We start from the raw sequence: 27039 nt of genomic DNA on the forward strand, positions 1-27039 counted from the left end.
CTGTGCTGTTAAGATAAGGAAGATCACACTGGGATAAAGTCTGTTAAGATGTGGTGTTTGCTTTGTATGCAATAGCTGATACTCAGAACCGCTTTAGAGAGTACAGTAGTCTTAACTCTAAATACTGCTTTCAGGATTGTAGATAGAAAATTATACAAAAATTCAAAGGATTCAGTAGAGAGGAAATTACAGAAAGGGACTGTGTTCAACACCTGAATTTCTACATTGTGAAAGGTAGGCTCAGGTTATTTCATTAAAGAGCTGCTGATTGAGTTACAAGGTGGGAAAGAACAAGTAAGCTAAAATATTAAGCCCAAAACCACTGCTGATAAATATTGAAAAACTTGAAACACTTTCTTTTTATTACACCCTACTTCTAGCCTCTTGTGCTCTGGCAGTCTCTGCTCCACACATGTCTGTATTGTGAGGTTATTTCTCTACACCGAGGGAGGTTACCAGGAGAATGGTGGGGGATGCAAAGCTGGATGACTGGGTTTCCTCACAGACTGAGATGGGGCAGTGCAGGGTGCTCCAGGAGGTGCAGCACCCTGACTTGGCTTTGCTAATGAACCCCTGAGAGAGTCCTTTTCTGTGCTGTGGGTGGGGAGGGGTGAGGTGGGTAAGTTCATGAATCAACTGTCATGCACCTCTCCAGCTCGAGACACTGAAAGCGAGGAGGTGAAATTCATGGAAATGCAATTGAACTTTGGTCTTTGTGTCCAGTTCTCTGGGACAGAATAGTTCTTTCTGGTTTCATTTCTTCTTGGTGATACTGATGCAAAGCTTGTTTGTGAAAATAAAAAATGTATGTCTGTTGGATAAGGATGTGTAAAGTCCTTAAAATTGTTGTGCTTTAGAGAGCAAGCTTGGAGTTATAGCTTCTCTTATGTAAGAACGATCCTGACTTAGCATTTCCATGCTGATTCCCCCTCACTAAGGCTTCTGTATGTGCCATTAAATAAACAAAAATGGGAAAGTCATTAGAAAATGCCTGCATTGCATTTTCAGTGAGATTTTTGAGGAATTTCTTTTGGCACTGGGATGAGGAGAAATCCTCTGCTGTGGTTCTGGTGTGTGTTTGACTGCCTAAGTCTGGCACTGAATCCAGTAACTTCTCAGTGAAGTAAGGCAAGTGTAGCCTCTGAGACTTGAAACAACCTTTTGTTTTGTTTCATGCCTGATAACTAGTGCTGTAGAAAATGTGCTTTTGCATTTGGTATTTATATAGGAAATGTGGTTTCTGGTGTCTGGAGTTTTTGTGGATTCCCTCGTACTACAAATCTTCCGCCTGTCAAGGTACTTCTTCCCTGTTGTCAAATGGTCTTCTAGGTTTTCATTAGCTGAACATATCTATTGTAGATGTGTTGGAAGAATTTAAAAATGAAGGATTTGATCAACTGTGCCCAGATGGGGCTTCTATGAAGATGTGTAAAAGTTGTTTGTAAAGACATGTAGGGATTTCTTTCTGTGAACGTAACATGAGAAGGTGTACTGCAGTACATAATTTTTAGAAATCTGATCTTAAAAAGGAATATCTACACAAGGTAATAAATATCAAGGGAGAAAAATCCCCAAAAGACTGATTACCAAACGAAAATCAAGAGGAATTTTAAGGTTTCTCATGTAACCTGGAGATCAACCTAATGCTCCTTTAACTCTGAATCTTCTCAGGATGTGTAATTGTGACAGTTCTGTCATAAGAGTTTCTGGTTATTATAAGCTGTGGAAGGCTGAAGATATTAATAATAAAAATAATTCCTACTATGGGCTAACTACCCAACACTGCTACAGAAAGTTAAAAATTCTTTCAAAATTCGTATTTCCCCTCACATACACACATTCCCCTGAAGAATGTGAAATGAAGGAGTTTCTCTGGTAAGTCTTCTCATTTCAAGGATCAGAATACTGATTCCTGTTTCAAAGTCAAGACCATGGCCAGAGGGATGCTCCAAAGCACTGGTGGTGTCCATGGGTGCAGCGTGCCTGCTGGTGCTGTGTCTGGTGCGCTGTCTGAGGGTGCACTGTCCTGCTGGTGCAGGGTGTCCCTGCTGCTGCAATGCCCTCTCATGGGCACAGCTCTTGGACACCCCTGTGCCACGCTTCTCAGCTGCCTGGGCTGTTCTGAAATCCATGCACGACTTCATAGTCTCATCTGCCTCCTCTCTGGAGGGTGTGTAAATGATGGCTTGTGGACTTGGATAAATGCATTGTGCAATCTGTTTTATTCCTGCTTATAAAAGCTTTATGCTGCCACCACCCTCTTCAAATAAAACAGATAAGCGAGTGAGATTTGTGTCCTGTAAGCACAGTAGGCGATTTTCCTGCGAGAGGGTGCCAGGCTCTCAGTATATGCTCTCTGGCACATAGCAGCTGTGTGGCAGCACCCGTACCAGTTGTGTCCCTATTTTCCATTGTCACATGGACACCAACTTACTTTGCTTTTTGGATACTGAGGAAGTGTGGGGTTTGTCAGAGAAGAGAAATACGGGATTTTGACAACTGTTTCATTATAAAACCATGTAGCTATGCTTCCTCAGGGTCAAATGAAAAATATAAATTCAGAGCTAATGTAAGGAACTTTTTCCATTTTCTTGCAAAAAAATCCTGACTGGTGTTTTGAATTGGATTTGCTTTCATGTAGGCGGTATTTAACAATTATGTAGCTGTAGAAATGAACAAACAAAAAAGGGCTTTATTTAGAACTTTTCTCTGTGCCTGCATGTATGCAGGTAGGGGAGAATGAGAAAATAAAAGGACAAAAGTTGGCACGTTATATTTACAATTCATTGGGTTATTGGATCAGATGCAGCATTATCGCAATACAGTGGACTGTTCTTGCCTCTTAGTGGCAAGTATTAAATTAGTGTATGTTGTAGCAGCTGGTATGTTTTCAACTGATAAGACGGACTGGTATGTATATGTTATTTGAAAATCTGATTTACTTGTACTATTTTATACTAGATGCATTGGCAAATTTATTTCAAAAGCTATTTCGTATAAATTTTGCTAATGAATTTAAATCATTTGCAACAATGCTGTTTTTTCTTTAAGGTTTTGACAAAGGGAAGGATGATGTGTCACAAAGTAAAGACGATTCAGCATATTCTATGTCAAAAAGCAAGGTAAGGAAAACAATCTCCTAACCTCCCTTAAAAATGTTGGTGTGTAAAGGAGTTACACATTTTTAATTAAAGGCAAATGTATTTAACTCTTGTTGTATATAATCCTGAAGATTACTCGTCAGATTCAGCAATAGATAAAGATTATTAATAAAGTTCCCAGGATGACATCACATCCAAATCTGTGGTTCAAAGAAATGAAAATTAAATATGAAATCTTCTTGCTGTCATCTTGGAGTGGGAAGTTGCCTTGCCATTGATTTGAAATTGCCTTGTTGTAGAGTTTAAAGGCTCTAACTTACCCAGCTGTGTGGTTTTCTATTTTCTGCTGGGATGTCCACTGTCTTTTTAAAGAGGCAAATGTGGTAACAGACACTTAAACAGACTGTTGGGGTGCTCGAGGTGTGGGTTGCTCTGGAAGGTGATGACCTGATTTTGAGCACAGCTAGCTCCCAGGGGAAAAGGGGAAATTCCTGCTTTTTTTGCTGCTTTTGCACACAGCTGTTCCCACAGCACTCGGTACTGGGCTTGGGCAGGACCCCTTGGAGATAGGATTTGCACTTGAGGTCCTGGCACAAATTCTCCTGTGGTATTTGATATATCAGAGCTATAAAGAGAAATATTACAAAGATACTGAAGGAAAACAAAGAGATTTCCAGGCTTAAGTGGTGGTGTTGAAATTGCAATGGGATAAGCAGTTCAGTTTCTGCAGCTGATGCAGCTTTGTGGTGTGTAGTTAAGGATTTCAAACTGTTGGTGTCTTAAATGTGACTTGGAATCACAAAATTTTGTATCTTTTTGCTTTACTGCATTCTAGAGCCTCACTTGTCAGGGATATAAAGAAGTGTACTTTACTATCTTGTGATAAAAATATTTATTTTGGTCCAGAAACTTCAAAATCAGTTTGACTTGGAAATCAAGTTAATATGATCTCTTTTGACATGGATTTATTCTGGACTCCAAAGAATCATTTTATCTTTGACTATCCAATTCCCTTTTCCTCTCCCTTATTTTTCTTAGTTCTTGTGTCAACAGGATCTTAAGTCTTTGGGTTCTTTGCTGTTACATTTTTTGTGCCTTTATGTCAAAGATGAGACCAATATTCCTACTTCTGCTCATACATGTTTTTCTTCACTTTTTTTTTTTTTTTTTTTTTTTTTTTTTTTTTTTTTTTTTTAATGCTGTATCTGGGGCTTAATTTTACTAGTGGAAGTAAAATTGCAGCCCTTCTTCCTAAGGGAGAATGGAAAAGCAGTGATGGGACTTGCCTGGAATCTGGTACTGAATGTACCTTGATGGGAGTTACAGCAGGTTCTCTTAAGGTGTTTTCTTCTAAATTTTTTATCTCATCTGCTTTGTGTAGATGTAACGGTGAGAAGGTTGCTGGCTTAAAAAATATACAGATTGCTGACCCGTCTCATAACACTGAGCAGCTAAATGTAGACCTTTACTCAGTGTCATATTAATGAGCTTTAAAACTGAAACCATGAGAAAATGAGTTTTTTTAGCCTGGGAAACTTACTGGTTTGGGGCTTTTCTATGCATGACCTTTAGATTGCCTTAGCTTTCTGTTAGTGAGCAACTAGAATATTTATGAATGTTTTCCTGAAGTTGTTCCATTATAGCTTGCATAATGAGTTCATTACCTCTTCTTATGTGACAGTGATAATCATTTATCCCCTCTTCTCTTACTACATTTAAAGTACTGTGTTTCTTTTAAATTCTAGAGAGAGGAATTTAATTTCAAGTTGTACACTCATCTTAAAGCTGAATTTTGAGTGTCAAGAATATACCTTTATTACAAGATGTTTTCTTCATTTTTCCAAGGCAGATACAGAAGTTAAAGAACATTTACTTATCATTAAAATAATTTTGAGCTAAAATTACTTTTTGCCAATTATTGCACATATCTTTTTTACAGTAGCAAAATAGACTCCTGTAAAGTCTTAGTTCTGAATTAAAGATGTAAAGCAGAATCCAGGTTAAATTGTTCTGTACAGCTTGTGACACTTTAGGCTTTGTTTCTTTTGTTTGAGCAGCCTGTGAGATAAAAGAACGCTCAAGTGCACTGTTTTTATTATTGCTGTAAGTTGTACTCAAAGCTTGTGTATTTTTTGACTGTCATTTTATAGTATTCCAGTGAATTATAGTATTCAGTGAATAGACTTTGCACTATAGTTTGACATTTGAAATGTGGAACATCTTGAAGGTCAGTTTTGATAATATGCCCTTGAATTTGAATTGAATACACAGTTTAGAATGGTACATTGTTTTGGTTTTCTATTTATGACAATGCAGAAATTTTGGGTCCACCAGGCTTATGTTTCAGTGCACAAAGAAACACAACTCTAATTTATGTGAAGTTTGTATATAGTCAATACCTACTCAGTGTTCTCTGACCTCCAATAGGAATGATATGAAAACTCCATGGCAGACTCCTCTTAGATTCCTCTTTTTCCATTTTTATTTTTCCTAAAGAGTGTTGTTCCCAAAGTGAATATTTGGTGGCTTGGGTTCCCTTTCAACCAGTAGGCAACAAACCCCTAGGAGTAATCTTTGAACCTTATGAGACACAGGGGAGAGGTGGGGGGAGAGATCATGTGGTGCTGAGGCAGCTATTGTCCTGCAGGAACAGGACTCGGGTGTCACGAACAAACCTGGGGCTTGTTCCTGCCTGATGCCACCGTGAGCTTCTTGAAGGTGACTTGCAAAGTAATCAGAGCATGGATTTAGGGTGCAAGGAGCAGAACAAGTGCCGTTAGTGGGCAGCTGTGCTCTGATGATTTCTAGAGCACTGAATCCTAGACTGAAGAGGCTGTATTTTCCTTCATGAGTCACAGGGTAAGTGCCTCTATAGCAGTTCATTTGGAGAAGCTGTCAAGCTGTGGATGAAGACAGCTGATTCTATATTCTGATTCATATATCCTGTTGAAACACCTGGGTTCTCCGAAAACATTCTCTCTCTGCTAAAATAATGTCTAACTACTCCAGCACGCTCTGTCTAGTAACAGTCTGCATGAGCTAAATACTTACTTGTATATAGGTCAGTATACTTCCAAAGGAAAGAACCTCAGACTTCTTTCCCATAAAACCCTTCCCATAAAAAGAGACTCCATGAATGAGTGGTGAAGAGCTCATGTTACAAGTTGTGGTTTATTGGTTTATTTGGGCTTTTAATGGGGGAAGCAGTAGAGAAGTGAGAGGGAATGGGAACCTTACAAACATAATTGCACTTCAAATACTTGCTATTGTCAGCATCAGTAACATATTCTTGTATCTATCATTGTCACTTATTTATTATGTGTATTGTGAATTTCAGTCTGAATCCAAGCTTTTCAATGGCTCTGAGAAGGACATCTCTCAATCTTCAAGCAAACTTACAAAAAAAGAATCTCTCAAGGTGAATTAATTTCCTAGTAACTCCTCATGGGCTGTAAATGCATTCACGTAGTTTTACCTTATTCTCTGATGGGAAGAAAAAAATGCCAAATAATGATGATACTTAGGGAATATTTAAGTATTGTGAGAAGTTGTGCTGTTGAGTTTCTTCAAATTTTACTGTATTTTTACTTGAGTAATGGCTTCTATAATGCAGTCTTTAACATGGCACAGTATTGTGGAATAACTCAGAAGATTGTAGATTATTTCAGATTGACAGAGACCTCAGAGATCTACATGCAATGAAATAACAAATGGAATTATAAAAATTGCAATTTGAATGCATTTCTATTACCTTCTTCCCTCTGTACTGTATCAAGACCAAATTCCACTGTTTGGTAGATACCATTTCAGGAGAAATGTAAAATTATTTGACTTTAAATGCGGGAGATGCATTGCTTCAAATTTCTCCTGGTGGGTAGGAACATAACTGGTGGGTAAAGACCATGGGTCAGATAATGTACCTGTATACTGGAACTTGTTTTGGCTGGTTTTTCCTTCCCTTTGATTCTAACAGGAGTTTAAAAGTCCTCAGTTTAAAAATAAAATTGCAAAAGAATCCAAAATTGTCTATGTCCTAGCTGATCTTGAAGTAAGTGCTTGCACTTTGAAGTCAAATACTCTATTTTAAAGCTATTTTTCTATATATCTATATTGCAAATTGAATTTAGCAAGTTTTTCCTCAGCTTGTATTGGTCAGTACTTTTTTGTGCTGATAACTGCCTCAGGGCTGTGACATTGTGAACATTTTTATTATTATTTGCAGGTTCAAAAGAAAAACTACAGAGAAGAAAAGAAGAGAGCCACGAAAGAATTACTTAGCACAATCACGGACCCCTCAGTTATTGTTATGGCTGACTGGTTGAAGGTCAGAATCTGAGTTGAAGATGGAGCATTTCATTGCTTTCTGCTTTCTGGCCGGAATAGAAAAAGATCAATCTTTTACTTGCTGTTAATGTTTTTCTACAGGCACAGCAGCCACTAATGGCATCCCAAGGTCCTTGTGCTCAAATCCTAGGGGACCAGTAGAGGAACTTAGCTCCCCCTTACTGCAGTCACCCTAGTCACATTATTCTTGTGTGCATAGCCATCAACTTGGGATGAGTTGGCTGTGCTGTTCTCATTTTGTCCTTCTCTTACGCTTTGAAGTGGGTGTGTTACATACATAACAATTGCAAAAATGATTCAGTCAGATATTTGAATGCAGGTTTCTTTGTGTATTTCTGATAGTTTTCCTTTCCTCTCTTAAGAACTAGATGTTACTGCTGTCTTAAAAATAGCAGTTTATAATATCAACAGTAGTTCAGTTGAATTGTCATACTTCCCATATCTGGATGCGTGCCTACCCATTTGTAGAAAGGAGTATTCATCAAAACAGAGGAACAAGTATACCTTCATATTCTTTAATAAACTTGGGTAAACTCTTGAAAGACCTGATAAACTTTGCTCTGAAATAAAAGCTAATCAGTTTTAATTTTGTTAAGGGGGATGGTTTCGGTATTGACTTCACTGAGATACAACTGTAACTATTTATCTTACAGATTCGTGGTACCTTGAAAAGCTGGACCAAACTGTGGTGTGTACTGAAACCAGGAGTGTTGCTTCTTTACAAAACTCCCAAAAATGACCAGTGGGTAGGAACAGTGCTGCTGAACGTTTGTGAACTCATTGAGAGGCCTTCTAAAAAAGATGGGTTTTGTTTCAAACTTTTTCATCCTTTGGAGCAGACCATATGGGCTACAAAGGTTAGTGGTAGCATGTATCTTTCTTAAGGGATGACTAGCATTAATCAGCTATGAGTAAATACAACCTTAAAGAAAAGCTGAACTGTGTTTTCTGTTTCAACTTCAGTGGTGTTGATAACAAATGTAAGCCCTGCACATCTAGTCCCATTCAGAAAAAGTATTTGATTTATGCTGCTGTCTGTGCTTAAAGAGTTTCAGAAGTGTGGTGTGCAAAGGGTTGCCATTAAAAAGGTTAATGCAGTCACTGGCAATCACACGAATTAAAGGAATGAGTGTTGTATTTTACACCAGTCAAATTTGAGAAATTAAGGTGAGATTTGCCAAAATAAAAGAGTTATAAACATTTTTTGGTGTCCAACTTCTATATTCATGTAATAAAATGTCACCTTAGTTCAATTTGCTTGTAAGAGTCAGAAAGCAGATTTCTTGCTTGTGCAATCATAGCTCATATCGAAACTTGTTAGCCAAGGCTGTTCCTTTTTCTTCTAGTGTTAGGAAGATACATGTTTTCATTCAATTCTGATGTCTGTTTGCCTTGTCATACGCGGCATAATACTGTGAGCCGTTCTTAGTGTGTTGAAAAGCACAGGAGTGTTCTGCTGAGGTTTATTTCAATATCTTGTAAAGATCTTTAATGCTTGCTCTTACTCATTGTTTATAATCTGATAAACTATTGTAGTCCTTGTTCTTTGTTTACATGTGGAGAGGGGATGTGGAAGCACAGCACAAGTGAACATATTTTCCTTCTGAAATAACGCCTTGCTTTAGATGAAATTACTGTACAATATTAGGAGCCTTGTTATAATTAATTATACTCTCTAAAATATACATCTTACAATCTCACAATTAGTAGCTCTTCTAAATCTTAAATTGATACAGATCTACTGTCACATCTGTAGAATATGCTGTGTTAAATTTGCCATCCTTTTCTTAGGCAAGTCAGTCAGTATAATTCCTGATGCGTGTGGTCATTTTGGATTGTGATCATTTATTAGTGTTACCTGATTTTCCAAACTTAGATCAAATCACTTGTAGTTTCTTTTGAATAATTTTATTTTATTGTTGCTTAGGCAAACTTTTCAGTAATTAGTGGTGATCTCACATTTGCAGAACACAAAGTCCATATCCTTTTCCAAAGCTATAGCATTTGGTGTTAATGTGTTTTATTATGATATGTATACATACATTGCAAAGTGGTGGCCTGTCTGCAGAGGATCACAAATCAGTCTTATATTTCTTAATTGCTTGGCAGTGAGAAATGGATTTGTTTGTTTTTTTAAATAGATATTTAGAATTTAGAGGACATGCCCTACCAGATTTTTACTTTTTTAAGGTAGGTCAAATTTTGAACCTGAACAAATTGATATTGTCCATTCTAAATGTGCTGAGAGCTGGAGTGGCATCTGTTCATTTTGGTATGGCTATTTGCAGTTGAGAATTACTGGATTCCATTAGATAAAAGGCCTTTAAGTTGAAACCCTTTTCTGCCGTATTTACCTAGTCAATCATAATGTCCCAGTTACAGATTTATTATTACAAGGCAAACTTGCATGAGAGTATTAGCAATTGACTGATCTAGAGTAGATTTACCAGAAAGAGCCTCAAGTCCAAGGCAAATTGAGCCTTGTTTGCAGTTAGTGCAGAAAGATAGCATTGCAAAAAACATGTATAGAGGTATAAGTACTGCAGGAGATTTTCTGACTTGAACACATTACCCATGGTGTAGTTCTGGCAGACTGCAAATTCTCTTCTGCAGTAGTTTGTGGTCAGTCACTTCACATGCTCCCTTAAGCCTATTGCTGTGGTCTTTGATGTTCCCCCTGCACTCTGAGGTAGCTGATGCACTGTACTGTGTTCATCTTCCTTGTGTGCCTGGTCCTGATGCCATTTCAATTTCTGAAATTAATAATTAGACAAGTTAATGCAAATAATCTTTTCTGAGTAAATTTTAGGGTGACTGCATATCAGTTTCCATTGTTGTCTTTGAAACAATGTTCATGGCATTTGAGTTTTATTGACACGAATATTCTGTAAGAAGTAAACTTCAACATTTTTTAATATAACAGAATTTTTAACTTGACCATTGGCTTGGAGTAGTAGCAGCATTCCACCAGAAACAGAGACAATCCAAATAAAGTCACCCAGCAAACAGAAATTAATGTGCCTCTTGTACCGATCACTAATTACTGGAAATTGGTTTTGAAACCATAATGGGTGATACCAAAGAAGAGTATCCGGTGCTGTTGGAACAGTAACCAATTAGAGGAAATCAAGATCATGAACAGTTATATAAAATGAGTCACCTTACTTAAATCTTTGCTAAAAATTACTCACTTGGTTTTAATCAATATATTGTTAGAACACTTAGGGACTGTAACTTTCTTGAATTAAAAAAAAGCAAAACCAGATACCAAAACCACACTTCACCTATAAACTGTAGTTGTTTGGTACAGAGTAAGTAGCCTACCCTAAAGTGCCACAGTATAAACCCAAAGGGCAGATCTCATGAGCAGAAGTGTGCCCCAGTGTTCTGTGACCAGAGAGTTTCAAGGCCCTCTGGTGGCTGAGGACTTTGCACAGTGCTGGCAGCACCCCAGCATGTCTCCCATCCCTGCCTGGTGTGGTGCCATGGTGCTCTCCCCTCCTCAGGTGACACTGGGCTTCTTCCCTGCCTTCCCACCCTTGGGGTGAGGAGTGGTCATGCATTGGGGTTGTCCCTCTTGGTTCTTGGTACCCACTAACTCCTAACCCCAGTGTTGCTGCTTCACCAAAGACTTTTTGTAGGCACACCTTCCCACTCTCTCAGAGGAAGACTGAGGTTTGGAATCTTGTTTCTAGCACCCAATTGCTGTTACTCTATACTGACTCCTCAGGAGTTCTGAACATCATTTACACCAGCACTAGCTTGCCTGTATTGGTATTTAAGTCCCACCAAGACTACTCCTTTACCTGCTTCTCGCCCTCAGAAATGTTCTGGCTGTTTCATTTGCTTGCTTCTAAAATTACCTGCCTTTATCTGCTTTTGCTCAAAACTTCTGCTGGCTTTCCAATTCCCTCTTCTAAGCCTTATATTGGCTTTCCATTAGGCTTCTCTGGGGCAAATCAGTAAAGATCAAAGTTTGTTAACTCATCAGTTAGGCAGGCTTAACCCAGCTTTCAGCAATAGCTTCAAGTATGTTTAATACAGCCCTCTTTGCCTATCTATTGTCTTAAAGTTACCGTAGATAAACTTTTTTTTGGAAGGGACTTTAAAATGGTTATTTAACATTTTATTCCAAAATGAAGGTTGACAGAAATGGAAAGTCTTTTGAATTTGTGGGGGTTTTTTTGTTTGTTTGTTTGTTTGTTTTAAAAAAATGTGAAGTGTGAAGAACTTCACAGTTGAAAATAGAACTTTGGCCAAGTCTGATTTATTCACCAAATAAACAACCCCACCCCACCCCACCCCCCCCAAAAAAACACACACCCAAATAAAAAACAAAAAACCCCAACCAAATTATTTTATTTTTTTTAAATCCCAAACACCATTCTTTTGAGAAGTGGGCTTGAATTGGGTCCTGTACTTAGAATGAAGTCTTTGAAGAAACCCAGTGAAAGAGGGCTGTCCATCTTTCCATTCATGTCTTCATTAGATGTTGCTGAGTAACAGTAAATAGCCCTGCAGTGTGTCAGCTTCTTACTACATTGAATGATAAACTGTAAAACTGAATTAAAATATCTGATGCTCGTTCTTGTTTTGTGTATTTCAAGGGCCCTAAAGGTGAAGCAGTTGGTGCTATAACTCTGCCGTTGCCCACCAGTTACTTGATTGTCCGAGCCGCTTCAGAATCAGATGGTAAATAGATACTTGACTGATTTTCAGCAGTGACAACAGTCAGTTATGAGAAAGATGGTTTCAATTGTCTTATCATGTCTGCTACAGCACTTTGATTGTAGTTTGTTGTGAAGGCTCTCCTTTAATTTAGAGTATTCAATAATGTTTTGGTACTAGTACATTTTCATGGTTTTTAAAGGAGAATATTGACCTGAAGGAAAAGCTGTTTAACTCCTTGCAGTTGCCTTTTGTTGACTGGGTAGAGAAAGGGGAAAGGGTTATCTGTGATTTAGCTATATTAATGTATGTCTAAATATCAACTGCCTATGTAATGTGCTAATATGGATGTGTTCTTATTAAAGCATTTATGTGTTAAGTGCAGCAGTTGCACTGAGTTCTAGTAGTAAAAATACCTTCAAAATGTCATTTTGTAAACACCCCTTCACTGGGAAGATGGTGATCAGTGCAACCACCTTGTAAAGTTATACCAAACTGTTGTGTGGCTCTTTCTAGCATGTGCCTTTCATCTACTGGTTAATTAAGCATACTCCTGCAGACTTTAAAAACCAGACTCTCTCTTCTGTATTGAGAAATGGATTAGATACATGGAAAATAAGTAGTAAGAAGGGGAAAGAATACCCAAATTTGTTCAGTTACTTTCTGCCAAAGAAAATTAGAATATCTGCTTTTTATCTTTTGAAATGTTATTTATACACTATCATTATAGCTCTTTTTCCATGCTATTATTATATTACTTGGGTAAATTTTGCCAAATGATGCAGTTACTTAGTCTTCAGAGCTAGAGCAGGGCTGCAGGCAACTTTGGGGGCATTCCACCGTCACGGCCTGGGTGGAACCAGGCTTTCATTAAGGAAGAAATGCTGGAATATGCTCTAACAAAATCATGATTTACCTTGCTTCTCCTGCCCTGAAGCATCCCTTGTACCAAAGCTGGGCAGTTGTGAGATATTTTTATGTCCCCACCAGACTGTAAAATCCAATGCATGTAACATGGAACAACTCTGAAGTGTGTCTTCAAAGGCAATGTAAGCAGGCCCAAAGGACTAACTTTCCCATGTAGGAAACAGAAGTGGTATAGTTCTGTTAAATCCTTAATTTTTAGTCTAATACTAAATTTGTCTTCAGGCAGGTGTTGGATGGATGCTCTGGAGCTAGCACTGAAGTGTTCAGGTCTGCTTAAACGTACAATGATTAGGGAAGGTAAAGAACACGACTTGAACTCCTCAGCCGACAGTACTCATGTCTCTTTCTATGGTCTGATTCGTGCTAACAACTTACACAGTGGAGAAAACTTACCGTAAGTGAATTAATTACTAAGCCTGATTGCATTCTGGCAGAAGCTTGTAGCGATAATTTCACCACGGGGAGGCTAAGGCTGCAGTTTGTGTTGCTCCTGAGTTCTCTTTATATGCCTTATTTGCAGTGTGTTTTATGCCCTGCACATAAAATGAAAAAATCTTTTTTCCAGCAAAGCAGATCCAGGGGAAAGTTTGATCCAAGGAACTAGGAGTATCTCATCAGTAAGTTTAAGTACTCAGTTAAACTGTTCAAAATAGAAAAATTAAAATTTTAAGGTGGTGTCTCTTGTTAGCTTCAGCAGAATGTCAGAAGCTTAGTACATGTGACAAAAGGTGGTAGATGTGAATTTAAGTTGCTGCTTTTTTAGTTAAAGAAATAAATTATGCTTTATTTAAACGGTTTCAGCATGAATCATCAGACGGATGAATAATAATTCAGTCACCTTATGGTTAAATGAATAAAAGTTAAAATTGTCTTATATCACCTGATATCTAATGTCTGAGAGCCCTTGAGTTACTCCCTGGTTATTTCAATAAAAACTTTCAGCCCAATTTTTGTGAGCATAAGCTTTTGTGGAAATAAATTAAGTGTAGTGAATAAATGGCTGTAGTGGGTTGACTGTGGCTGGATGCCAGGCACCCACCAAAGCCTCATTACCCTGTGCAGCTGGATAGGGAGAGAATATTTAACAAAGGATTCATGAATCGAGATAAGGACCAGAAGAGGCCACTCACTAAATGCTATCATGGGCAAAACAGGCTTAAGTTAGTGATATTAACTGAATTTATTACTAACAAAATCAGAGTTGAATAATGAGAAGTAAAATAAGACCTTAAAAAAAACCTCCTTCCTACCCCTTCCTCCTTCCCCAGAGGCACAGAGGCAGGGAATGGTTTTCCAGCTGCTGCTCAGGGAGAGGAGTCCATCACGGGGTCCCTCTCACAGGGATAATGATAATTCCCTGAACTTCTCCAGCATGAGTCCATCATATGGGCAGCAGTTCTCCACAGACTGCTGCCATGTGGGTCCCTCTTCCACAGGGGGTAGATTTTCAGGCACAGACTGCTGCAGCGTGGGTCTCCCACAGGGTCACAGGTCCTACCAGGACACTGCTCCAGCGCTGGCCTCTCCCAACAGGTCTGCAGGTCCCTGCCAGGAGCCTGCTCCAGAACAGGCCTCCCGCGTGTTCACAGCCTCCTCTCAGGCATCCATCTCAGTAACTTTCCACCAATTCAACATACTTTGTGAAGATTTAACTGTCCATTTGTCTTTTCTGGGTGGGCAGAAATTTTGTACTGCTGGTACAAGTATGCTCTGCCAGAGAGAGACCAGGACTGGGAGAAATGCAATTCTTTTTTGTGTAATACATAGTCTGAGAAAAGCACAAAAAAGGCAAATGCTTGCCCCCTGCAACCCGTAGTGGTTGGAGTTCGCCAATTTGAGTTTCCTGGCCAATGCACCAAATAATGTAGTGGGTTTAGCACTGACTAAAATTGTCAATGCACCTACTAGAATTATTTACTCCTTTCCTGCTGTGAGATATGAATTAGGAGGAGGCCAAAGCAGGCCCAGAACTTAAAAGGTATAAAGAAAACTTTATTAATAGAACTAAAAGAATAGTAAGATCAGAATAAAACTTTTAGAACACTTCTCCTCCCCCTGCCTGACTTATTTTTTTCCCCAGCTGACATAGAGACAAAACCTGGGATTTTCAATCAGCTACCACCTCTACAATAGTCTTTCATCAGTTCTTGTAGGGAGAGGAGTTTCTCTCACCAGGCCATGGAGGTCTCCAAAAGTTCTCTTGTGACTTTTTAATTTCCACAAATAACAGCTGCCCAGAAAGTCTGCAATTGTGAAGTTCCTCCCATTTTCACAGCTTCCCCATAGCTGAGTTAATTCCCCATGCCAGCTTATGGGGTATTAAGGATGAGCTGTTCATATGTGTCCTGGTTGAGCAGGGTCAGTTCTTCCTGGTTGGAGAACTGGGTGAATGGCAGGACTCAAAGGGGTGTAGTGAATGCAGCTACATCTGGCTGGTGACACCAGCTGTGTCCCTCAGGGCTCAGTCATGGGCCTGTTCTGTTCAGTGTTTTTATCAGTGATCTGGATGTAGGAGTTGAATACACTCTTAGGAATTTTGCTGACAGTACCAAGCTGGGAGGTGCTGCTGACTCTCTCAAAGGATGAGAGGCCTCGCAGAGGGTTCTGCCTGGATTGGAGAGCTGGGCAATCATCAGTGGCATGGAATTAAAGAAGTCCCAGTGCCTGATTCTGCACCTAGGGCAGGGTAATGCCAGGCACAAGAATAGACTGGCAGAGGCGTGGCTGGGGAGCAGCCCTGCCCTCACGGTGGCCCAAGGCTGTGAGGCAGTGCAGGGCCAGATGAGGGGCAGTGGGAAGGGGCCAGGGGGTCTGTCTGACAAGTGGGATCAACATGGATCAGCAGTGAGCCCAGGCAGCAAAGAGGGCAAACCCCCATCCTTGGGTGCATCAAACAAACAAACATTACCCAGCTTGTCAAGAGAGTTGATTATGCCGCTATATTCAACATTTGTGTGGCCTCACCTTGAGGGATGTGTGCTGTTCTGGGCCTCAAAATTTAGAAAGGTTATGAAGGTTTTTGACTATGTTCTGATGAGGACCAACAAATCTTGTTAAAGAGCTGGAAGGCATGATCTGTGAGGAGGGACTGAGAACTTTGTCTCCTTCTGAGAAAAGGAGGCTGAGATGCAAACTGAGCTCTCTTACAGCTTTTAGAGGAGGGGAACTGGAAGGAGAGGTGCTGAACTCTTCTCTCTGGTTTGGAAGCATCGGAATGGTTTAAAGGATAATCAGAATAGGTTTAGACTGGACATTAGGGAGCGGTGTTTTACCAAGCATATGGTCAGACACTTGAACAGGCTTCCTAGAGAGGTGCTTGATCTCCCAGGCTCATCAGTGTCATTTGACAGTTCAGTGAGAAGAGTATACATCCAGTATGTTTCCAGCAAGACTAGTTTGAGACTGCTGCCACCTCAGTCTTGATGCTGGTAATTTTGGTGTGTATTCTATTAAGATCCTGGTTTGGAAACAATTAAATGATTTTGTAAAGTTAAAGATTCATTTAGCCTTTGTTTTTTAATAGGTTAAATGACAGTGAAATGGAAAGGCATCACTTCAAAGATCAAGATACCTACTCTGACAAGTCTGATAAGGAAAATGACCACGACCACGAGGAATCTGACAATGATGGTTTGGGGAAAAGTGAAGAAAGCGATAGTGACACATCAGAGCGACAGGATGATTCTTATGTCGATCCAGAACCAATTGATATCAAGGAAACCATTTACTTAGAACAGAATCATGAAGAACTTGGGGAGGTAAAAGTGCTGTTGATGTACTGAGTAAGCAGTTTCTCCAAATAGCAAGCTGATGTTTTAAGGGTCAGGCTCCACTTGAAAGCTGACTTGCAGGATTGGCTTTCATATTTTCAGCAATAAAATATAGGAAAGGTTCTGTTCACCCATATTCTGCTCTGCTTTGCCACTCTTGTGCTGAGATTTTAACAGCAATAAGGAAATTACCTAGTGTATTGCTCAGACAGAAGGTACAGAAAGGGTGACCTGCAGCAGAAGTTCATCATGACTACTTGTTCTTTTGTTGTTAAACTTCTGTTTGGCTTTTATTAACTTAGACCTGTTCTTTTCTTTAAGTAAAAATCTTTGAAATGAAGGTTTGAATGCAACCTGACACTTCTTTTTTTCCTCCTGTAAGAGAGAAGTTAAGCAGTTGTAGTCTGCAGAATTTAGTGGAAGGCTTGCTGTGCTTCTGATGTCACCTTGCATTCTAATGATTCCCCAGAGCTGCTATTCCACTTCTGCAGGTTGTTTTATGTATTTGCCTATACACGGAAATATGACAGGGATTTGTAAACCAAAAATCGTGGTAACAGAAATCAAAATTAGTCTTTTCACAAATCTCCTCTTTTTTCTTAAGAGAAATGACTGTGAGATATTTTTTTTTTCTACTCATGGAACTTGAATATCTTACACTTTAGTGCTTTCTAGTACCATGTCTAGACAGCAATATTTGAGAAAAAGCTGAGGAGTTTTAAGTGACAGAGTTTTGAGTATGTGTTTTAGAACTGTTCTGGAAAAAAGGATGCCTTTCCTTGCTTTCCCTACAACCATTGCTCTTGATTTCAGCAACTATATGGGATAATATCTCCCCTCTTGGACAGAAAGGAGCATGGAGTGTGGCTGCTGGTTTTGCTCAGTTACCCCTAAGTTGTGTATTTTTTTTTTTTAAGGAAAACCACTGATGGTGCTGACTGATCCCAGACAGTGAAAAGTGTAGACATGCCATCTTTTATGGTTAGGAAGAGCTGGAAGAATGACCAGCCCTTTGGTGTCTAAGTCCTGCATTTGAGAAGAGAGTAATGCAGGTGATGCCTAGGGAAGGACTAAGGAAGGATTTCTGAACCACATTCTATCTCAAATTTTTCCAGGCTAGAGATAATGTAAACCAAATGCAGTTTTTAATGCTGAATAGTAGATCTGTCATACTTCATTAAAGATGTATCATAAGTGCATTTATAGAAACTTGATCTAACTTCCATAGTTGCTTCAGCATCTCAGAGTGGTTTATTTTAAGTATCCATTTCCCATTCTCACTGCAACCTTAGAATGTGTTGACCTGTCTTTTGGAGGATTGTTTGCTTTGTCCTTTCTGTAAGCAGTTTTTTGGTTCATCCTAGGCAGGTGAGGCTGCTCAGACAGAAGAAGTGTCAGAAGAAAACAAAAGTTTGATTTGGACACTGTTGAAGCAAGTCAGGCCAGGAATGGACTTGTCCAAGGTTGTACTGCCTACATTTATTTTGGAACCTCGCTCTTTCCTGGACAAGCTGTCTGATTACTACTACCATGCAGACTTTCTGTCTGAGTAAGTCAATCCAGTCTCTGGTTTTCATCCTTACCATTTTTTAAAATTAAAACAGTGTCAGATACTGTCATTTTCTGAAAGCTAACTGCCATGAGAGGTCATATAATACATCTTGAAGTCTGGCCCTTCTTACAATTTAATAGTAGTCATGTTGCAGGTGTTTCTGGTTTAGCTTCTGAAGACTGGTTGAAAGACTTCAGAAAATTAGTTCAATTTTTTTTCTTCAAGAAGCATATTTTAAATGAGAAACCAATACTAGTTATTTTTTTTTAATTCAGTGTTATTTTCTGTCCATATTTATAGTTGCCTGCTCAAATGTAGCTAATAAATTAAAGACTGTAAATTGAAATATTATTCAGCTCAGAGCTCTGCATGTAAGCAGGCTGGTAGTAAAAAGATACCAAAGTAGTAAACTAAATGGAAGAACTTGAGTGGAGGTGGGGCAGAATTTAACATTGCAAAGAACAGACTCAAATATGGAAATACCATTTCTGGTATTTTTGTTTGACTTCAATTTTCAGACAATTATTTGAAAACTTTAAATTTGGTGAGATTGGACTGAAAGTTTTGCAGTAGTACAAATCACAGACCTTCTTTTAGTCAGCTCATACATTGAAGATATGTCACAACAATTGATAGCATGTTATAAGTGATGCAATACTGATACTTGATCTGTGTGTTGTGTTTCACAGAGCTGCTCTTGAAGAGAATGCTTACAACCGCATGAAAAAAGTAGTGAAATGGTATTTATCAGGATTCTACAAAAAGCCAAAGGTATACTTTCACATATTATTTTGTCTTTAGTCATTGCGTCTAGTTTGAGGACTCAGGGATATACTGGAGTAAGTTTTTCTTTTTAAATTTAATGCACTTTTTAAAAAATCAAAGTTAAGTTTGCATTGCTTACAGAAACACATAATGGAAATTTTTGGTCCCTAGCCATTCAATTCAAGCTATATTCAATTGCATTTGTCCCTTGGAGTAGAAGTTGAACTAAATGTTTTTTTATGAAGTTGAGCCAGCTCTATATTTATCATTCTTCAGTGATATAAGTCTGAAATTGGAGGACTAATGTTTCCACCACATCATTTAGCTTTGCACTAAATATTCTTCATAGTCATGTTGTTGGGAAATAGTGCTGACAGAAAGTACTTACTACCTAACTTAGGATAAAAGCTCTGTAATAATTCTACAAAAACAAAAAAACCCCTTACATTCTGTGTGTCCTTACATGTAGAATAGTTTATTTGCTATACTGAATGTATGATGATTTCCTTAGAATGAAGAGCAGACTAATTGAGCATAATATTCAAATGATGAAATCAAGTACCATGTACTTTAGCATATATATGATAATAATTTTTTTTCCTGTGTGTCTTATCTTCAATGATAGACTGATAAAGTGTTTTGTGACTTGTGTAAGTGCACAGTATGGTTACTCTCTATTCAATTTCTGTTTAGGGACTAAAAAAGCCGTACAATCCGATACTTGGGGAGTTTTTCCGCTGCATGTGGATTCATCCAAGGACAAACAGCAAGACTTTTTATATTGCAGAACAGGTAGATGCACTAACTGGAAAAAATATTTTAAAGAAAAATAAATGCAGTGTATATTTTTGCTAGTTAAATGCTATGGTAGTTTCAGAAAATATATTGAAGTCTTCAAATAGCATCCTAAAACCTCTCCCAGTGAGCATAGTTTTCTTACAGATGTCTCTTTTAAGTGTGTCTTCCTAAAGAGAGAGAGGGAAGAAAGTGTTTCCAGTACTTCTGTTCCTCTTCCCCTGGAACAAGTTATTGGCTGATTTTCTTAATTCTTGAAATTCAGTAGGTGATTGCTTGATTTTTATCTCTAAAGGTTTTAGTCAAACTGTTCATGTATTAACTTCACTCTAATATGTGCAGCCTGAATTTTGCATTGTCATTATTAGCTCAACATTTATATTATATTTACTACATTGCTTGTTTTTGTTTTTCTCAAATATGTGTGTTGTTTTTCCAACAGGTGTCACATCATCCTCCAGTATCTGCCTTCTATGTTAGCAACCGTAAAGATGGTTTTTGCCTTAGTGGTAGCATTCTGGCCAAATCAAAATTCTATGGTAAATAATGTTTTTTTTTTGCTTGTATGTGTATTGAGGCATGCAAAATTGGTGCACGTGAGCTATGTTTTGTGGATGAAAGGCTTTTAGAAGGGTCAGTGTTTTGCTTGTTGTATTGTCCTTTCCTTACAAAGTTCTTGCTACTGGTTTTCAGAATTTTAATTTCTATTTTTGAATGTTTTCTATGTTTGAATATTATTTTTATGTTTTAGTTTTTAATTGGAGAATGCTATGTATTAAAGTGGCTTCACTAGACAGGGTAGGTTGCAGTGTTAAATATACTGATTTTTTTAATTGTATTGCTTAGTTATTATTAGGAAATTATTACTGATGTCTTGCAGGGTGAGAAATATGACAGTTTGTCTTTGAATTTCAGGGAATTCATTATCTGCCATACTAGATGGAGAAGGACGGCTAACGTTTCTAAATAGGGGAGAAGATTATGTAATGACAATGCCATATGCCCATTGTAAAGGTAGTGTTCTTTTTCATTCTCTAGCTGGCAAAGTTATGAGAAAAGAAGTTTGTTATTCTAAATAGTTCATTTTTCTAAATAATATGCTGTGTTGAATTCAAGCCTGTCCTCTGGAGGAGAGTGTTCTGAACATTGGCAACATTGGAGGCTCTAGGTTTCCACATATTTTATCAGGAGAAAAATACACCTGTTGTTTAAGCCATGATTTAATTTTTGACACTGGAAAAGATTTTTTTTTCCTAACTAGTAAGAAATAGTAAGAGCATATGTACATACATGATTATCTGTCACTACATGACATTAATTTACTGTTTGAGTTGCCTTTTTTTAGAGCAGCTTTGAGCTTTTCCACTGTTTTCCTCTAGTAAACATGAAAGGCAACGTAGTATCTACACCACAGTGTGATTTGATTAGAAGTCACATGATTATAAATCATGAACATTTGCCCTTTGTTTCACTATGGGAAACAGGTCAGTGCTTTGTAAGTTTTCTGGAAGGTAATAGCACATAATAGGTTGCAGAATTGCTCACTTTTAAGCTGTAACTTAGTATTTTCTACCCATATACTCCAGAATTCCCTTTTAGAATACACAGAATCACACAGGAAAGGTCATCTGAAAATACAATTTTTCCTCTGGCACAAGCATGTTTACCCTAGCAATTGTACCCAATCAACTTAGGGGTTTTGTTTTGTTCAGTTAAAAACATTTGTTTTAGCTGGAGGTTTTTGATTTTTTTTTTGTTGCTTTTTTTTCTCTTGCAGGAATTCTTTATGGAACAATGACTTTGGAGCTTGGAGGAATAGTTAACATCACCTGTGAGAAGACTGGCTACAGTGCAACAATTGAATTCAAACTCAAGGTTAGTGAATGCTGTGAGTGGGCGCAAGAAGGAGAATGAACATAATGTCCACTCACATGAGCTAAACAAAGGTTTGTCAACTAATTCTAGATGGCTTCTGAAAAATGCATTTGCTATCCTTGAGGTGGAAACTGATTTAAAGCTGAAAAAACAGTTTTCAAGAAGTCTGCACATGGAGAAGGAAACTGTATTCAGTTGGAATTATAGGGCAAACATTAAAGTTGGGAGGCTGTGTTAACTGACAATTTGCCTTGTCAGTCCACAGGATACGTGGGCAGCCTGTCAAAAGGCCAAAGAAAATCCCTGGCAATTGTTGTTGTTTCTACAAAATAAAATCTTTAGTAACAAATGGTCCTTGGCAAAGCTGTGAAATTAGTGTAGCAAATGACTGTGTCATTCGGGATATTGTCACTGTTTTCTGCATTATTTTCTGTTTTCTTTCCACATATGTTACACAATACTTTTACTCAGAAAATCTTTTCAGAAGGAGGAAATAAGAAACTACTTACTCTGGTTTTACACTCCTTTAATAGGTAGAAGATAAAATATTAAAGATATCAGGGCTGTTTACAGCACATTTCACAAATTCACATTTTTCCTTAAACAAAATATAAGCAAAAATAAAATGTTATTAAAATAAACATGAAACCATTTCCTTTTGTTTTGCAGCCTTTTTTGGGTAACAATGACAGTGTTAACCAAATATCAGGGAGAATTAAGCTTGGCAAAGAAGTTCTGGCCTTATTAGAGGGTCACTGGGTAAGTAGTGAGTGATGTTCTTTTATAAATTCTGGCTGATGGTTGAGACAGGTGAAACCAGTTCTTAAATACAAAAAAGACTCACATTTAAAAAAAGTTCAGTACTGCTTTTGCAGAAAGTATTCAAGCAAGTATAGAATCAACATTGTTCTATTTGCAGCTCTTAAAAGGTGGAAAAGTGCACATTTAAGTAGTTTGTGAAGAAAATGAAGTGTTGCTTCACAATTAAGCTTGTGAAATATTTTGGTATATGCATGAGTACTATTAAGAATTTTTATGGCACCAGAATGAAATTTTTAAGGTTGTTTCAGTTCTGGTGCAGTGGCATGGCATCACTCATTTTTGGATGTAGTAATGATTCCATTGCATCTCTGTTCCAAGCTAGAACCTAGCAAAGAGGGCAGAAATATAATTTTAAAGTTGGCATATCTGATTATTCTTAACTGCATGCATTCTAAAGAAAATAAGTTCTTATTACCAAAAAAAAAGGCTTCTTCCTTGCTTTTTTGTTGTTTTGGCACTTTTGGAGATAATTACAATGAAGATACCAATCATATCTGTTACAGGACAGTGAAGTTATTATTAGTGACAAGAAGACAGGTGTTTCAGAGACATTCTGGAACCCAACATCTGATATGAAACAGCGTAGATTACATAGATACACTGTGAAGTTTGAGGAGCAAGATGACTTTGAGTCAGAGAAGTAAGTTCACTTTAGAACCATCTATTTATTTTACCAAAATAAAACTCATAATCTTCTCCAAATTAGAAGCAAATAATAATTACTTTCCCATGTTTGATGATACTAGCTTTTGATGATAAAAGTAACATTGTTAAATATAAGATCATTATTTATTATTATTATTATTTATATATTTGTATATATTTATTATTATTATAATACCTTATAATCAGGAAATCTTGATATAAATGTATATAAAACATCTATTAAAAGGGTAATATGGGTAATTTGGAAGGTGGTCCATTTACTTAGCCTATAATTGAGGAAATTGTTTGCAATTCTTTCTGTGAGCCAAATTGTGACTCTGGTGACTCTGTATTTTGTTCATTTGTCAGGCTTTGGCAACAAGTGACAAAAGCAATAAATAATAAAGACCAAACAGAAGCTACTCAGGAGAAGTATATTCTGGAAGAAGCTCAGAGAAAGAGTGCCAAAGAGAGGAAACTTAAGGGTGAAGAGTGGACATGCAAGCTGTTCGATCAGGATTCAGTCACAGGAGAGTGGCACTACAAATATGCTGAGTGAGTCCTGGAGTGCTTGGTAATGTTGCTGAGCCTCTTTCTGTGGTTTCTGCAACAAAAGAACTAATTCATATAGCTTATTTACATGTAGCCATGTAGCCTTGCTATGTTATAGATTTTTTGGGGGCATGGGAATTTGGGGTGCATTGTCCTCCCTTCTTTCCCCCTAGACTGACCAGAACATCTACATAGATTTTCCCAAACTGGAAAATGTGATACATATAGGCATACCAGCTGGAAATCAGAAAATCTAGTGTCTGAAAATCAGAGAAGCCTGTGCTTAGCTGGATTGAGCCATTTAATTTGCGATATATTAGAATAATTCTTAGAATAGCAGGTTGACAGCAATAATTAACGCTGGGATCAGGTAGCTCTGCCTGTCAAATATGCCCTGGACAAGAGTGTCTGTGAATGTCTTCGTGTAATGCTGTGGGTCAGAAGCTGAAGATGTAGCTGTGTCCCTGACTCCTGGAAGGATGCATTCTGTGTCCTCACCAATGTTTCAAAAGTCAACTTGAAGCTGAGCCCTTCACTAGTGATGGTTTTCACAGAGCACCCATGCTCTGCTGAGGTTTTTTTTTCAGTACCCAGCTTGCTTCTGTATTGTAGGGTTTGTAAAGTAAAATAGCCAAAGATGATACACACAAAGTTAAGTAACTTTGAACCCATGGATGCTGGAAGCATGTTTCCATGGCTAAACCTGGGAGGCCTTTACCTTTCTGTTCAAGAATGGAGATACTGAGGTAATGGCCTAAGTGTACGTACAGGGAAGAGTACAAAAATCCTGAGCATTCTACATGTCTCCAGCAAATTTGCAACTTGGAGGTTTTCTGGAACTAAACAAGGAATCTGTGTGTATAACAACTCTCAATATATTTATTTTCCATGATTTTCATTGGTTTCTTATTAAATTTGTGCAGACTTTCATCACTGAAAACATCATGTAGCAGGGAAATTCCCCAACTAGACTAAATGCTCAGTGAAGCACTCGCTCTTGGTTTGAATTCTCTAGTGCTGTTGATGGCTCTTCCTGTTGGAAGAGTTGTGAACAGTCTATCTGAATTGACGGCCCATACTCTTTAACCCTTTGCAGAACCATTAGGAAGAGAACCATACCTGAAATCTCTTAGACTCAACCCTGCAGCTTTAAGATCTATCATGTTAATCTGCATTATTTCTGATGTCCTTGAGGCCTTGTGGTTCAAGGATGTGCCACAGAAATTTTGCTGTGTGCCAGAGAGCAGTCTGCACTGACAGCATTCCCTGGAAGAGGCCTTTCTTTTCAAGCATATAATGCTGGCTCACCACCTGGTCCATGTAGAGAGCAGTCTTCTACACTTACTGTGAAGGATGTTCAGTGAGCTGGAGCATTTGTTAAGGTATCTGGATTATGGATTTAGCATCTGGATTACAAATAGAGAAGAGAGCAATGCCTAGTTCTTAACCCAATTACCTCAGATGACATTTAATTCAAGTCAGGTTAAGCTAAGATGTAAGTGCAGGTCTGTGTTCACAACATCTGAAACAGCTACAGCTCTTTAAAAGGCATACAGGAGGACATGAAAGGAAATCCGTGTTTAATCTACTCTCACTAAAGCTGTGCGTCAGAATATCCTTCCTGCAGCTCACTTGCAGTTTCTGTCCTGAAAAGTCTGTCATCAGTCGTGACGTTGGTATTTTCCTTTGGCTGCTTGTTCTCCAGTGAGCTATGCTGTTGTGTTATTTTTTAAATTCTCTAGCAGACTGTAATTGGTAAAACACTCTTAAAAAATCAGTACAAGAAAACTGTGCATAGTGTCTCATGAAACCAATCTTGATTACCATAAGCCACTTTCGGGTGAAAGCAGGTTTCAGGTAATTGATTCTTAAACTCTGCTTCATAGGCATCTTTTAAAAGGACAAAAAGAAAACAAAAAGCTGTCTAAAGATTTTTAAATTCCCCTAATTTCCCTGTAGTTGTAAAATAATAACTGTATCTGAAGCAGGAAATCTTTCCATGTTTGCAAATACATATGATTGGCAAAAAGAATTCATAATATTGTTGTTTAATCTAATAGTTTGTACCCCTATCAGCTGGCTGGGGGTTTCATCTGGAGATGAGGTTCATTTTTTAGCTCTATTGGCCCTTCGGGTTAAGACTGGACTATAGGTAGAAGATAAGATCATGATGCATATCTGATTTCTATGCAGGGTGAGTTTTAGCCTCTTCATACTGAGTAGTTTCTGAGCAAGGAAATATTTCTTATTTAAATTGCTGTAATGTTAATATTATTCACTTTGTCTAGTACCAGACCATGGGACCCTTTGAATGATATGATCCAGTTTGAAAAAGATGGCACAATCCAGACAAAAGTTCGACATCGGACACCAATGGTATGTTCCAGTTCTGACAGCACATGCAAAATCCAGGAGCTTGTATATATTACTCATTATGTGTATATAGATCATCAGAGCAATGAGGTTGATGGGAAATGCTAGTATCCTACAAAAATGTTGTTCACACAGTCCATAAAACGTCTTTCACTTCTGTGTTGCATCCTAAGCAGTAGAAATTACTTGATTGGATAGAAATATAAAATACGCAAACTTGAGCTCAGCAGTTTAATGTGTACTTTTTCCCTTAGATGGGAAGATGCACAAAATTCAGACTGCTAATACATCAAAATTTTTTACTTGTACTCCTATTAGATATTGTGCTCTTAACTGTGATTGTTTGAATGTGCTGGTTTGCTACAGTTCTGGTTTTCTGGAAATAACCCATAAATTCATCAATTTTAGGTGACTGTTCCAAAAATCAAACGAAAGCCAGCCAGTCAGAAGAAAGGAGAGTGTGGTTTCTCATCCCCAGAGCCTGATAACCAGGATTCCTCTGGGAGTGAAGGTACGAAAAGATACATTTACATACAGAAATAATAAATTTGACAGCTGAAGAGTTCAGTGTCACACATACTCCTCTTATCTCAATGTTTTTATTATGCTTTAGTTCCATGCAATGTGTGAAGCATGTTCTGGAAAACAAAAGGAGCAGAATGGCTCATGTTTTTAATTGCAGATTTTCCTGTCTTTTTAAATGCAGTGTAGGTAGACTTAAGTGCTGCACATACTTGATATCTAGGGAAAAAGAATGGTGTTTATAAACTGTTTTCTTTCTTAAAAGGTTAATTGTTTTAATTTGTAGATTAGTATGTGGCTAGAGGGTAGATTTTTGTTGTTGATAATG

The 27039-nt window shown here is 38.0% G+C and overlaps 1 protein-coding gene across 11 annotated transcripts in view; it reads left to right on the forward strand.

Annotated features, from left to right (window-relative positions):
• Window positions 1–27039, forward strand: part of LOC131592973 (oxysterol-binding protein-related protein 8-like) — an 83691-nt gene that overhangs the window by 52029 nt on the left and 4623 nt on the right. For 10 of the 11 annotated variants that reach the window (XM_058865012.1, XM_058865008.1, XM_058865011.1 and 7 more), the window contains 18 exons: window positions 3052–3122; window positions 6439–6519; window positions 7324–7425; window positions 8099–8302; window positions 12053–12137; window positions 13263–13434; window positions 16564–16798; window positions 18175–18359; window positions 19052–19133; window positions 19821–19919; window positions 20365–20461; window positions 20838–20936; window positions 21700–21797; window positions 22467–22556; window positions 23123–23259; window positions 23634–23819; window positions 26105–26192; window positions 26598–26700. In XM_058865012.1, coding sequence (XP_058720995.1) covers window positions 3052–3122; window positions 6439–6519; window positions 7324–7425; window positions 8099–8302; window positions 12053–12137; window positions 13263–13434; window positions 16564–16798; window positions 18175–18359; window positions 19052–19133; window positions 19821–19919; window positions 20365–20461; window positions 20838–20936; window positions 21700–21797; window positions 22467–22556; window positions 23123–23259; window positions 23634–23819; window positions 26105–26192; window positions 26598–26700 — 2214 coding nt within the window. Of the gene's footprint in view, window positions 1–3051; window positions 3123–5733; window positions 5961–6438; window positions 6520–7323; window positions 7426–8098; window positions 8303–12052; window positions 12138–13262; window positions 13435–16563; window positions 16799–18174; window positions 18360–19051; window positions 19134–19820; window positions 19920–20364; window positions 20462–20837; window positions 20937–21699; window positions 21798–22466; window positions 22557–23122; window positions 23260–23633; window positions 23820–26104; window positions 26193–26597; window positions 26701–27039 lie in introns of those variants that run through there. The other variant, XM_058865013.1, reaches the window with a different exon arrangement.

This window comes from Poecile atricapillus, chromosome Z, assembly GCF_030490865.1.
Source record: "Poecile atricapillus isolate bPoeAtr1 chromosome Z, bPoeAtr1.hap1, whole genome shotgun sequence".
Lineage (NCBI taxonomy): Eukaryota > Metazoa > Chordata > Aves > Passeriformes > Paridae > Poecile > Poecile atricapillus.